This window comes from Pristiophorus japonicus, chromosome 10, assembly GCF_044704955.1.
Source record: "Pristiophorus japonicus isolate sPriJap1 chromosome 10, sPriJap1.hap1, whole genome shotgun sequence".
In the NCBI taxonomy this organism is placed as follows: domain Eukaryota; kingdom Metazoa; phylum Chordata; class Chondrichthyes; family Pristiophoridae; genus Pristiophorus; species Pristiophorus japonicus.
In genome coordinates, this window is record NC_091986.1 from 176033558 (window position 1) to 176048049 (window position 14492).

The 14492-nt window shown below is 43.1% G+C and overlaps 1 protein-coding gene across 1 annotated transcript in view; it reads left to right on the top strand.

Annotated features, from left to right (window-relative positions):
- nbeaa (neurobeachin a) overlaps window positions 1–14492 on the top strand; it is a 1211357-nt gene that overhangs the window by 471652 nt on the left and 725213 nt on the right. The window contains exon 28 of the mRNA XM_070892347.1: window positions 2499–2606. Coding sequence (XP_070748448.1) covers window positions 2499–2606 — 108 coding nt within the window. The remainder of the gene's footprint in view (window positions 1–2498; window positions 2607–14492) is intronic.

Consider the following 14492-nt stretch of genomic DNA (forward strand, 5'->3'; position numbering starts at 1 on the left):
CCTGAAAGAGTTGTAGAGGCAGAAACTCTCGTAGCATTTAAAATGAACTTGGAAATGCACTTCAAGTGCTGTGACCTACAAGGCCATGGGCAAAGAACTGAAAAGTGGTATTTGGCTTGATAGCTCTTTTTCGGCCTGCATGGGCTGAATGGCCTCCTTCAATGCTGTAAATTTATGTGATTCTGTGAATAGAGCCACTCTGGGACGTTTGAAATGAATGAAGACCCCAACGTCCTCCCAGTGGCATCACAGTAGTGGCTTGGGGAAAGTGAGGCAAACATTGTGATACTAGAAAATTAAATGTATTTTCTCTGAGATAATATGTATGTTTATTATCTTTTGAGCAGTAAGAAAGACTTTTCATTTTTTGTGTGTCTGTACAGAGACATTATCCTCAGCCAAGAGGGTGAGCAGGTGATATCATCCAAAGCTTACATCAATGCTGCTCAAAAACTGGTCAGTAGGCAGCATGTAAGAGAAGCCAGGAGGAGAGGGTTGCTCTTCAATTTTTCTTCTTGCTGGTAAAATGGCACGTCATCACTGGACACTTGCTCATAAAAGCACAGCTAATGTCAGGAACTCAGTGTGTGGGGTAGTGTTGACTCCAAATCTGCTACTGCATGGTGCAGCATGTTGAGACTACAATGTCCTTTGTTACCTTGCTGTAAGTTGATGTCAAATTTCAGTTTATTCTCTCCGTATTTATTCCTTTTCCTCCATATTTTTAAACCAATAGACTTTATGGGGGTAAAATTGGTTTACACAATAGAGAGAAACAAGTTCTTTTCTATTGATGTTACCAAGATGAATTTACACCCCTATATATTCGAATATGTTTCTATGTTAATATGAATTTTCTTTAGGCACAGTAGACAGAATCACCAGATTGATGAATGTGGGCATTTCTGAGAGCTTTGAATCACTAATTAGCATTAGAGCAAATGGCTAGAGTCCTGCTGAAGAAAATGACAAAAAAGACCCCAAAAATGCAAGATGCAATCAGGATGAAACCAATTTCTAGTTGGTCTTCAAATTTAAATGTGTTAATGGTGCTATACAAATGCAAGTTGCCATTGTTGTTGGATATATATGCAATGTTCCCTGCACATTTGTCAAACATTTAAGCCACTACCTACAAACCATTTGTCATTCATATTGCCACACTTTGAATGGGCTATTTGCATTCCATTATTACACTTTGAAAAGTCCTCATCCTCTTCAGGTCTTCCCAAGCTATATACCATTATTGTGGTGGTATGGGGGACAAATAGACTACTGGTTGCCACCTTGAGTTTGCACAGGAGTCACCTGCTGTGATTCATCTTATGTCTTCCTTTATATTCTTGTTAGAGCAGTACCTGGCATTAAACATTTTCTCCTCCTTGTCGGAGATGACATAATTGTGTGCAATCACAATAATGTCATCTTTCTCCCCCGGTGGCTCGCTCACTCTCTCTCCCGGTCGTGCTCTCTCTCTCTCTCTCTTTCTCTCACTCTCTCTCTCTCTCTCTCTCTCTCTCTCTCTCTCTCTCTCTCTCTCTCTCTCTTTCCTTCTTTCCTTCCCCCCCCCCCCGCCCCCCCTGCCGGTCGCTCGCTCTCGCGCCCCCACACCCCCCCACCCTCAGTCGCTTGCTCTGCCCCCCATCCCCAGTCGCTTGCTCTCTCGCCCCTCCCCCCACCCCCCCCGGTCCCCTGCTCTCACCCCCCAGTTGCTCGCTCTCGCCCCCCCCCCACTCAGTCGCTCGCTCTAGCGCTCCCCCTCCCCCCCCCCGTCACTTACTCTCGCGCTCCCCCTCCCCCCTCCCGTCACTTGCTCTCGCGCTCCCCCTCCCCCCCCCCGTCACTTGCTCTCGCGCCCCCAACTCCCCCAGTCGCTCGCTCTCGCGCCCCCCCCAGTCGCTCGCTCTCGCGCCCCCCCCAGTCGCTCGCTCTCGCCCCCTCCCCCCCAGTCGCTCGCTCTCGCCCCCCCCCCCCCCGCCCCTTCTCTCTTTCCCCAGATCCCCACTCTCTTTTATCCGCTTCCTTCCTGAGGCTCAGGTCTGTAGCGAGTTCCAGTATGCAGGCGCTTTTTTATAAGCGTATCTCCTCGACTCCCAGCACAGTATCGGCATCTGGAGCTGTTCACATTTTCGGGACTCGGGCCTGTAGCGTCTTCCAGCACGCAGGCACTGAAGTGGCGTCTGACACCAGGTGCCGAAGCTGGCTCCTGCGTGCCTGACGAATGAGCTTGTGGGAGCATTTGAAAAGAGTGCCAGAGCAGGCTCCAGCGCGCAAACGGGACTGCGCGGCCTGCAACACCTGGTGCACGGCAGACTCGAGGTAACTGCGCAGCTGAGAAGGTTCAGTGCATTTTAACCCCAATTTTATGACTCGTGCTTGGTGCTAGTGATGGTTCGCGCAAGGAGCACTCTTGCAAAATTACTTCCTAAGTGTCATATATAGAAATGAGAAAATAGTATGAGTGAACTGTATTTTAATAAGATGCTCAATTTTTTCAGACTGGAGTTGAAAATGTCACTGGTAACCTTTCTCCAATTAAGGATCCTGACCGATTACTGCAAGATGTGGACATTAACCGCTTACGAGCTGTTGTCTTTCGTGATGTGGTAATTATTTATTTTATTTAAATTGCTCTGTTGTGATCGTGGGTTTTGCAGTTAAATTATTTAATGTAGATAATGCAAAGACAGATGAAATAGTTTTCACCTCAATTCTATAGTCACTGCAGTTTTATTTTGAAATTATGAATGAACAATGTTACAGACTTTTTTTTAAACGAAAGGACGAAGAAAGAACCTGTTACATCTAACAGCTCGTCTATTGTATTTTACCTACATTTTCTTTCTGTAAAAATGGTGGCAATGGAGAAATTGCAGCTTCTAATTGTGAAAATACATATTTCAGTTGAATTAAACTTATAAAACTTTCTGGTTCCTTAAGGTGACAAGTAAAACATTTACTGCACTAACTTACTGGGTGCTACCTCATATCTGTATATTGCACTGTATATCGGTGATGGTGCAATATTCAGAATCCAGTAATTAAAATATTTCTCTGCAGTGCTTCGTGGGGGTATCTAATAGATGATATTTGCACTGTAGCTGTTCAAAGTATTCACAAATGTGATAGGTAGGAAAGTAAAGCTGAAGATGCTAGAAGTAAACAGCAGTTTGGACAACATGTGAAAGAGAAAGATAGATTAATATTTTGATTGTAACACTTTTAACAAAATCCTGTTAATGCTGGTTAAGTTAAAAACAATACATTGCTATTTTTTTCTTTCAGATACTTACTGATCTGATCTATATATCATTTATTTTTTTAGTTTGCTTTCCAGCATTTCTGGTCAGCCTTGTTAGGAAAGCAAACTTGTGTATTTCTGCTTTTCAGAGACAGAACACGATTTTCAAAAAGAATTAGCTCCTCCTAGTGGTATCTGTGGAAACTGCTTTTATGTGAAAAGAGATAATTATGGATAAAGAAAATGTTAAAACTACAGCTAGTATTTAAATTCAACATGCTTAGCATTTAGGTTCATGATTTATTGTCTATATAACTTAAGACTGTTGTTTTGGATTAAATAATATGACATTTTTGAAAATAACATTTGAAGCTTTGCTTCTTATTAATTGAATTGTTTTTAAAATGAAATGTGTCCACTCTTCACTCCTGTTCTCACAGACTTCCATTGGCTCCTCATCCCCAAATCATTGATTTCAAAATTCCACACTCATTTAGCAATTCCTGCCTGGCCTCACCCAATCCTCTCCTGCTACCTGCTCCAGCTGACATCCCAACTTTCATACTTTGCTCTTCTGAATACGGACAACTGTGTACTTCTGTTGCACTCCATCAGTTGCACAGCTTCCAGCCATTGTGGTCCTGCAATCTGGAATTCTCTTTCAAAATTCTTCTGCCATGATTCATCTCTCCTAACCTTCAAAAGCTTCCTCAAAACCTACCTCTTTTACTTGAATCACTTTCCCAATGTCTCCAAATTCCTGTTCAGTATTCAAATTCTTCTCTATTTCCCCCTACCCCTGTGAAGCACTTCAGGACATTTTGCTTCATTAAACACTTAAGTGTGAATTGTATATATATTTATTATTGATTGAAAATATTTAGTGCACAGTGAAATCAAATTGAAGTGTTTCTGATTTACATTTGTCTTGGTTTAGTTGAAACAACCTGAGTTTTTAAATTAGCAATGGCCTGGAATTTGTGGTGGGCGAACTAACAGCTCTTATTACCCCTTTAAACTAACCACAACTTCAGGATGTAGCATATGTGTTTCCAAACGCAGAAATCCTTAAGCTGCGATCAGTCATTCACTGCTCCAACACTGGCTACACTGTGCTGTCAATGGCCCGCCGTGCCCCCGCCCCCCCCCCCCCCCCCCCCATAGCCGGCAATCAGGTAAACTGCTGAAAACTTGGGCTTTTCCATGGTAATATTGCTGTTAAATATCCCATTAAAAGCTAGGCCTTGTTGGATTAAGTGTAATTGGGATTTTAACAGCGTAGTGACTGCAAAACAAATGTTATGGCCCTGAAAAATGAATTTTAATTTTTTGTAGTGTCACATTTCTCCATTATGATAAAAATTTAAATTGTTAAGAAACTATCAAAAAAAAATGTATTTTTAAGTTTATTCATATTTATTTCAGGTTTCCCTTTTCCCCGTAAGAGAGCCCCAATTTTTGTTTTGCTATCTAACATTTTTTTAAACGTCTGAATAAAAGCAACTTCTTCACTACCGGGGTCAATGTCTGTGAGAATTCTGCATTGTGATAGGCTACTAAGACAGCTTGTAGACGTCACAGCAGCATCGCAGTAGGGAGTCCCACGATATTGGACTGAAACCATGTGTGCGTTGAAAAAGGAAAGCTTCTTGCCACAGAGATTATGAGATCTTTGTGGGCAGCTTTCTTTGGGGCCAGCGGCAAACGCTTTTGCTTCGTTGCTGACTGCAAATTCCAAGCCAATAATTTTGGACATTCCTACTCAAGATATCTTTGTGGTAGACCTTTACCCCAACCCTGCTAACATCTGCTTTACAGGAACGGTAGCATAGTAGTAATGCTCTTGGACTAGTATTCCAGAGGCCTGGACTAATGATCCAGAGACGTGAGTTGAAATCCCACCATAGCAGCTGGGGAATTTAAATTCAGTTAATTAAACAAATCTGGAATTAAAAAGCTAGTATCAGTAATGGTGACCATGAAGCTATTGGATTGTCATAAAAACCCATTTGGTCAATGTCATTTAGGGAAAGAAATCTGCCATCTTTACCTGGTCTGGCCTAAATGTGACTCAAGACCCACAGCAATGTGGTTGACTTTTAACTGCCCTATGAAATGGCCTCGCAAGCCACTCAGTTGTAACAAATCACTACAGAAAACAATAATAAGAATAAAACTGGGCAGAACACCCGGCATCGTCCTTGGTACCGACTTCAGACACGACAATGACATACCCAGCCCAGTCAACCCTGCAAAGTCCACCTCACTAACATCTGGGGGCTTGTGTCAAAATTGGCAGAGCTGCCACACAGTCAAGCAACAGCCTGGCATAGTCATAATCACAGAATCATACCTTTCAGCCAATAACAACATAAGAATTAGGACCAGGAGTAGGCCATACGGCCCCTCGAGCCTGCTCCGCCATTCAATAAGATCATGGCTGATCTGATCATGGACTCAGCTCCACTTCCCCACCCGCTTCCCATAACCCCTTATCCCCTTATTGTTTAAGAAACTATCTATTTCTGTCTTAAATTCATTCAATGTCCCAGCTCCTACAGCTCTCTGAGGCAGCGAATTCCACAGATACAACCCTCTGAGAGAAGAAATTTCTTTTCATCTCTGTTTTAAATGGGTGGCCCCTTATTCTAAGATCGTGCCCTCTAGTTCTAATCTCCCCGATCAGTGGAAACATCCTCTCTCCGTCCACCTTGTCAAGCCCCCTCATAATCTTATACGTTTCGATCAGATCACCTCTCATTCTTCTGAATTCCAATGAGTCGAGGCCCAACCTACTCAATCTTTCCTCATAAGTCAACCCCCTCATCCCCAGAGTCAACCTAATGAACCTTCTCTGAACTGCCTTCAAAGCAAGTATATCCTTTCTTAAATATGGAAACCAAAACTGCACGCAGTATTCCAGGTGTGGCCTCCCAATACCTTGTATAGCTGTAGTAAGACATCCCTGCTTTTATACTCCATCCCCTTTGCAATGTCTCAGTCTCGTCCATCGCCACCCCTGGGTATGTCCTGTCCCACCGACAGGCCATGCGCAACAGAGGAGAAGACACAGTAGTATAGAATTGGAGGGGACTGGCCCTGGAAATTTTAAACATTCAAACAAGGGCACAGAATGTACTCTGGGTGGGGGACTTCACTGTCCATCACCAAAAGTGGCTACTGACCGAGCTGACCAAGTCCTGAAGGACATAGCTGCCAGACTAGGGCTGTGCAGGTGGTGAGAGAACCAACACGAGGGAAAAACCTACTTGATGTCATCCTCACCAATCTACCTGCTGCATCTGTCTATGACAGCATTGGTGGCAGTGACCGCCACACAGTTCTTGTGGAAACGAAGACCCGTCTTCACACTGAGGACACCCTCCATCGTGTTGTGTGGCACTACCACCGTGCTAAATGTGATAGATTCAGAACAGATCTAGCAGCGCAAAGCTGGGTATCTACGAGGCACTGTGGGCCATCATCAGCAGCAGAGTTGTACTCCACCATGATCTGTAATCTCATGGGCTGGCATATCCCTCACTCTACCATTACCCTCAAGCCAGAGGCCAATGCTGGTTCAATGAGGAGTACAGAAGAGCATGCCAGGAGCAGCACTAGGCATACCTAAAAATGAGGTGCCAACCTGGGAAGCTGCAACACAGGACCACATGCGTGCCAAACAGTGAAAGCAGCATGCGATAGACCAGACTAAACGATCCCACAATCAACAGATCAGATGAAAGCTCTGCAGTTCTGCCACATCCAGTTGTGAATGGTGGTGGACAATTAAACAACTAACTAGAGGAGGAGACTCCATGAACATCCCATCCTCAATGATGGCGGAGCCCAGCATGCTAGTGCAAAAGACAAGGCTGAAGCGTTTGCAACCATCTTCAGCTAGAAGTGCCGAGTGGATGATCTATATCGGCCTCCTCCTGAGGTCCCCACCATTACAGAAGCCGGTCTTCAGCCAATTCGATTCACTCCACGTGATATCAAGAAACGGCCGAGTGCACTGGATGCAGCAAATGCTATGGGCCCCGACAACATCCCGGTTGTCGTGCTGAAGACTTGCACTCCAGTACTAGCCGCGTCTCGAGCAAAGCTGGTTCAGTACAGCTACAACACTGGCATCTATCCGACAATGTGGAAAACTGCCCAGGTTTGTTCCGTCCACACAAAGCAGGACAAATACAATCCGGTCAATTACCGCCCCATCAGTCCACTCTCAATCATCAGCAAAGTGATGGAAGGTGGAATTGCCAATGCTATCAAGTGACAATTACTGACCAATAACCTGCTCACCGATGCTCAGTTTGGATTCCACCAGGGCCACTCAGTTCCAGACCTCATTACAGCTTTTGTCCAAACATGGACAAAAAAGCTGAATTCTATAGGTGAGATGACTGCTCTTGACATCAAGCCAGCATTTGACCGAGAGTGGCATCAAGGAACCCTAGTAAAATTGAAGTCAATGGGAATCGGGAGGAAAGCTCTCCACTGGCTGGAGTGATACCTAGCACAAAGACAGATGGTTGTGGTTGTTGGGGGTCAATCATTTCAGCCCCAGGACATCACTGCAGGATTTTTTCAGGGCTGTGTCCAAGCCCAACCATCTTCAGCTGCTTCATCAATGATCTTCCCGCCATCTTAAGTACAGATATGGGGATATTCGCTGATGATTGCAGCAATCAGTGCCATTCGTAACTCCTCAGATAATGAAACAGTCCATGCCCCAATGCAGTAAGACCTGGACCACATTCAGGCTTGGACTGATAAGTGGCAAGTAACTTTCACGCCACACAAGTGCCAGGCAATGATTATCTCCAACAAGAGAGAGTCTAACCATTGTCGACTGACATTCAACGGCATTACCATCACCGAATCCCCCACTATCAACATCCTGGGGATCACCATTGACCAGAATTTAACTGAACTAACCACACAAATTCTGTGGCCAGAAGAGGAGGTCAGAGCCTGGATATTTGGTGGAGAATGTCTCACTTCCTGACTCCCCAAAGCCTTCACACCACCTACAAGGCACAAGTCAGAAGTGTGATGGAATATTTTCCATTTGCCTGGATGAGTGCAGTTCCAGCCACACTCAAGAAGCTCGACACTATCCAGGACAAAGCAGCCCGCTTGATTGGCACCCCATGCACTCTCTTAAACATTCACTCCCTCCACCACCAGTGCAGCATGGCTGCAGTGTGTACCATCTACAAGATGCACTGCAGCAACTTTCCAAGGCTTCTTCGGCAGCACCTCCAAACCTCTACCACCTAGAGGGACAAGGGCAAAAGATGCATGGGATTACCTCCAAGTTACACACCATCCTGACTTGGAAATATAGTGCCATTCCTTCATTGTCGCCGGATCAAAATCCTGGAACTCACTCCCTAACTGGCTATACCTTCACTGCACGGTCTGCAACGGTTCAAGGCGGCTCACTACCATCTTCTCGATGGCAATTAGGGATACACAATAAATGCCACCGACGCCCACATCCCAGGAAGGAATTTTTTTTAAATTGGGAAGACCGAAATTGTCCTTTTTCGTTCCCCTTTATACACCGTACCCTTGTCATAGATACCTTTGCTTTCTGCAGCCACTGCCTCAGTCTGAACAGCTATTTGCAACCTCAGCATCGTATTTGACCCCAAGCTGAGCTTTTGACTTCTGTGAATCAAAAAGACCAATTACTTCCACCTCCGTAACTTCGGCCATCTCCACCCTTCAGCCTATCTGTTGCCCATTCATGCCTTAGTCACCTCTTCATTCAACTGTTCCAGTGCCTACCTCCGATCCTCCACCGTGCATAAACATTGGCTCATCCAGACTCTGCTGCTCCACGTCCCATTCACTCATCACTTCTCTGCTCGCTGACCTGCAATAAGTCCCGGCCAAATTTAAAATTCTCATCCTCATGTTTAAATCATGGCCTAGTCCCTTCTTATCTCTGGAACCTCCTCCAGCCCAATAACCCCCTCCATCCCAGAACGCTAACCTCATGTGTATCTGACACTCCCTTCACCCCACAATTGGCAGCCTGCAGCTGTCTAGGCTGTACAATCTGGAATTCTCTCTCTCTGCTGGAATTTGATCAAAAACCTCCACCACCGGATTACCGCCCCAAAAAAACGCTAAGATTATTCAATTAAAATCAGTGGAAAATTAATCAAAAAATGGAAAACATTTTCCCGGTGGGAAAAATCTGTGTTCCATGTGGATTCTCGGTGGAAAACTTGATCCTGGTCAAATTAAGCGATAGTTAGTCAAAATTTTGTCCGAGGCTGAGAGTTGGGCCTTGGGAGGAGGGAAAATACACAATATTTTTCAAAAAAACAGAAAATCAACAATCGGTAAACATTCACAGGACCCTTTTCCAGTGAATCGCTGCAAAAGAATGCAAAAAAACCTTTCACTACCTTTTTTTAGCAGGGTTTCATACCTACCGTCGATCGAAGGGCTGCTCCAGCTGATTTCTCCTGGACGGTGTTTTTTTCAGCAACTACGGAACACCGCTACCACCAAACTCGGACGGAAGCGTTTTTTTCAGTATTGCACGTCGGCAGTCCATTCCCCAGCGATATTTTGAAACCACCGGCGGAACACTTTGATCAAAGTCGAACCGGGTGGTTTTCGACCAAAAAATAGGAATACCGGCGGAAAGGCTGACCAAATTCCAGCCCCATATCCCTCTTACTTTCCACTTTCCTCTCCTCTAATGCCCATTTTAAAATCCATCCCTTTTGGAGAAAGCTTTTGGTCACACTGAATAGCTCCTCCTTTGGTTTGGTATCAATTTTGTTTGATTACACCTATCTGAAATATCTGGGGTATTTTTCTATGTTAAAAGCAATATATAAATGCAAGTTGTTGCTTGAAACCATGTAATTATGTTTTTCTATTATCATATAAAACCATTATTAAATCTAATAATATTTTCATTATATGTAAGGATATAGAAATAAGAATAAATCATTTACATAAGAACATAAGAAATAGGAGCAGGAGGAGTAGGCAATTTGGCCCCTCGAGCCAGCTCTGCCATTCAATAAGATCATGGCTGGTCTGATCTTGGCCTCAACCCCACCTTCCCTGCCTGCTCCTCATAACCCATGACTCCCTTATCGTTCTAAAATCTGTCTACCTCCACCTTAAATATAATCAATGACCCAGCCTCCACAGTTCTCTGGGGCAGAGAATTCCAAAGATTCACGACCCTCTGAGAGAAGAAATTCTTCCTCATCTCCATTTTAAATGGGCGACCCCTTATTCTGAAACTATGCCCCGAGTTCTAAATTCCCCCATGAGGGGAAACATCCTCTCTGCATCTACCCTGTCAAGCCCCCTCAGAATCTTATACATTTCAATACGATCACTTCTGATTCTTCTAAACTCCAATGAGTATAGGCTCAACCTTTCTTCATAAGGCAACCCCTTCATCTCAGGAATCAACCTCGTGAACCTTCTCTGAACTGCCTCCAATGCAAATATATCCTTCCTTAAATAAGGAGACCAAAACTGCACACAGTACTCCAGGTGTAGCAGGACTTCTCTACTTTTATACTCCATTCCCCTTGCAATAAAGGCCAAGATTCCATTTGCCTTTCTAATTACTTGCTGTAGCTTTTTGTTAACTTTTTTTGTTTCATGTATAAGGACCCCAGATCCCTCTGTACCACAGCGTTTTGTAATCTCTCCCCATTTAAATAATAATTAGCTTTTTTTTCCTACCAAAGTGGATAACCTCACATTTTCCCACATTATACTCCCATTTGCCAAATTTTTGCCACTCACTTAGCCTATCTATATCCCTTTGCAGACTCTTTGTGTCCTCTTCACAACTTGCTTTCCCACCTATCTTTGTATCATCAGCAAATTTGGCTACATTGCACTCGGTCCCTTCATGCAAGACATTAATATAGATTGTAAATAGTTGAGGCCCTAGCACTGATCCCTTTGGCACCCTGCTAGTTACAGTTTGCCAACCTGAAAATTACCCATTTATCCTGACTATTTTCTGTTAGTTAGCCAATCCTCTATCCATGCTAATATATTACCCCCAACCCCGTGAACTTTTATCTTGTGCAGTAACCTTTTATGTGACACCTTATCGAATGCCTTCTGGAAATCCAAATACACGACATCTACTAGTTCCCCTTTATCCATCCTGCTCGTTACATCCTCACAAAGAGCGCTAGCAAATTTGTCAAACATGATTTCCCTTTCATAAAACCGTGCTGACTCTGCTTGACTATTATGATTTTCTAAATGTCCTGCTACTACTTCCTTAATATGGGACTCCAGCATTTTCCCAATGACAGATGTTAGGCTAACAGGTCTATAGTTTCCTGCTTTCTGGCTCCCTCCTTTCTTAAATAGGGGAGTCACATTTGTGGTTTTTCATTCCGCTGGGACCTCTCAACCTAATCTCCATTTCATTTGCCAATTATCTCATTCTTTTAATCCCAATCCCTTGCCTTTTTCTGTGTATCCCTTAATACCCTTACTTAACAAGTAAATACCAACATCCCTTTTGAACACTTCTATTGATTTAAGGCCTTTCAGGGCAGTGTGTTCCATATTCTCTCAATCCTTTGTGTGAAGAAGTTTTTGGTGAATTTGCTTAGCTCAAGTAAGATAATGTCCTCTTGTTCTGCATTCTCCTATTAGAAAAAGGGTCATTCTGTATCCACCTTGTTAATTCCTTTTATTATCTTAAACATCTTGATCAGATCATCGCTTAACCTCCACATCTTAATCGACTACAGGTTGAACCTCCCTTATCCGGAACCACCCCTCGTCCAGAACCATTCCCGGCCATGCGTAAAACTCCGACATGAACAAATTAAAGTCCTTCCTCGCTGCCGACTCCCTTAATCGTTGGTCTAACCCCTCGAGCCACAGCTGCCCCCATGATCTTTCTACCGCACTCCCAGCCTCAAGGCAGCCAGCCCTGATATCCTCTTGCTCAGTACCTGTACCATCCAATTTAACATGACTACCCCTCGTCCGGAAAAATCCCTTATCCAGAACAGGCCAGGTCCTGAGGGTTGCGGTTAAGGGAGGTGCAACCTGTATATCCCAAATTTATCGTGATTCTCATCATAGCTCCATTCCTTAATCCTGGACATTATCTTGGTGAACTAGACCTTCTTAAAGGCCAGTATATCTGTCTTGAGATGAGGGGCCCAAAACAGAACCTAATATTCCAAATGAGGCCCGTTTAACATTGCATATAATTACAGTAACAATTCCTTTCTTTTCCATTCTGCACCTTTTATGATGAAGTCCAGCATCCCATTAGCCTTTTAGAAAATCATCAGTCTCCCTCATCAGCTTATACTTGTCCAAATTCTCTCACATTCTGTCCATGATAATAGTTTCAATCAATTCTCCCTTCATGGATGTTAAATTCACTGACCTGAAGTTACTTGGTTTGTCACTTCTTTTTCTGAATAACAATATAAATCACTTCTTCATTTTCTGGATACCAATCCTCTGGTATGATCCATTAATCCGGTGAAGTTTTGAAGGTTATAACTAATGCATCCCAAATTTGTTCATCTATTTTTTCAGTGAGAACCATCCATCCCTGGATATTTGTCTGGCTTCAAAATCACTACTTTATCCATTACAGTTTTTCTCTTTATATTCATCCCTGTCAATTTCTCTGCTTCACACATTTCTACTCTTCCCAGTACCTGAATATCATATCATCCTTCTTTATTATGAAAATTGATGCAAAATATTAATTTAGCCGTTCCATCATGTCCTTATCGTCTACGATTGCCTGCCAAAATCTGTTTTTAATGGCACTTCCCCCTTTATCACACTCATTTCTTGATGTACTTATTGAGCCTTTGTTGTTGCTTTTTAATATTATTTGGAACTTTTTCCATCATATTTCACTACCCTCCTTATTTCATGTCTCCTTTTGTTGCTTTTTGTAATCTCCCAAATTTTCATTTTTGCCATTGTTCTTTGTCCTTGCATAAGCCTTTACAGTTTGATTAATACTAGTCCTAACAACACTTGGTTTCATTCTAGGATAATGGTTACATTATCCTTTCAACAGTTTTTCTTATTTTGTGGATGCATTGTTGGTCTGTAGATTTTATTTTTTCCATTCCCTTTCCAGCCATAACTTTGCTCAACTTTTGAAAGTTAGTTTTGCTGAAATCCCATATTTGAGTTAGTTGCTCCCCAAGCCTGATAGTGAATTCAAACATATCATGATCACTATTCCTAAGATGCTCTCTTATTACCAAATAACTTAATATTTCTGGTCTGTTACACAACTAGATCAAGTATCACCCATCCCGTTGATTTGACGACATGCTGCTTTATGAAACTATCCTGAATGCATTCATAAATGTAATCCTTATCCTATTGTTCTGCTATTTCATTCCCAATCCTTATGGAGGTTAAAATCTCCATTATTACCAGATTTTTGATTTTACCGGCTTTCCTAATCTGCATATGCATGTTAAGTCATAACAGTCAGGAGATCAAGAAAGTACTCCCAGCAGCAATTCAGCCTTTATCATTGCTTATCGTTATCTATAATGACACCACCTGCTGTCATGTAGATCTCTCCTTGCTACTGCCATGGTGGTGCCTTTGTTAATACTGTCGCCCTCCTCCTTTCCCATTTTCCATAACCTTGCTAAAAATCCTGATGTGATTTAATTCCCAATCTTGCCCAGGCGGTCCACCAGTTCTCAATAATTACTACCATGTTAATGGATTTGTGCTTCTAATTCCTCTCTGTTATTGGTATATAGACAACTTGTTTGGTTGACTGCTTTCCCCTTCTCTCTTCCCCTACTATTGGTTCCCTTGCCTCTTTAATTTACCATCTTGCTTAACTTATGTAAAACCTCCCTACTTACTCTAAAATTGTGATTTTCTCTGCCTCCCTGCCTTGCTACTTTAAGTAAAAGTAAAAGTGGAGGGCAGAGAAACCCAAGGCAAAAATCAAAAAGGGCCACATTGTAGCAAAATTCTAAGAAGGCAAAATGTGTTACAAAGACAAGCCTGAAGGCTCTGTGCCTCAGTGCGAGGAGTATTCATAATAAGGTGGACGAATTAACTGCACAGGCAGCAATTAATGAATATATAATTCATCACGGAGACATGGCTCCAGGGTGAACAAGGCTGGGAACTCAACATCCAGGGGTATTCAGCATTCAGGAAGGATAGACAGAAAGGAAAAGGAGGCGGGGTAGCGTTGCTGGTT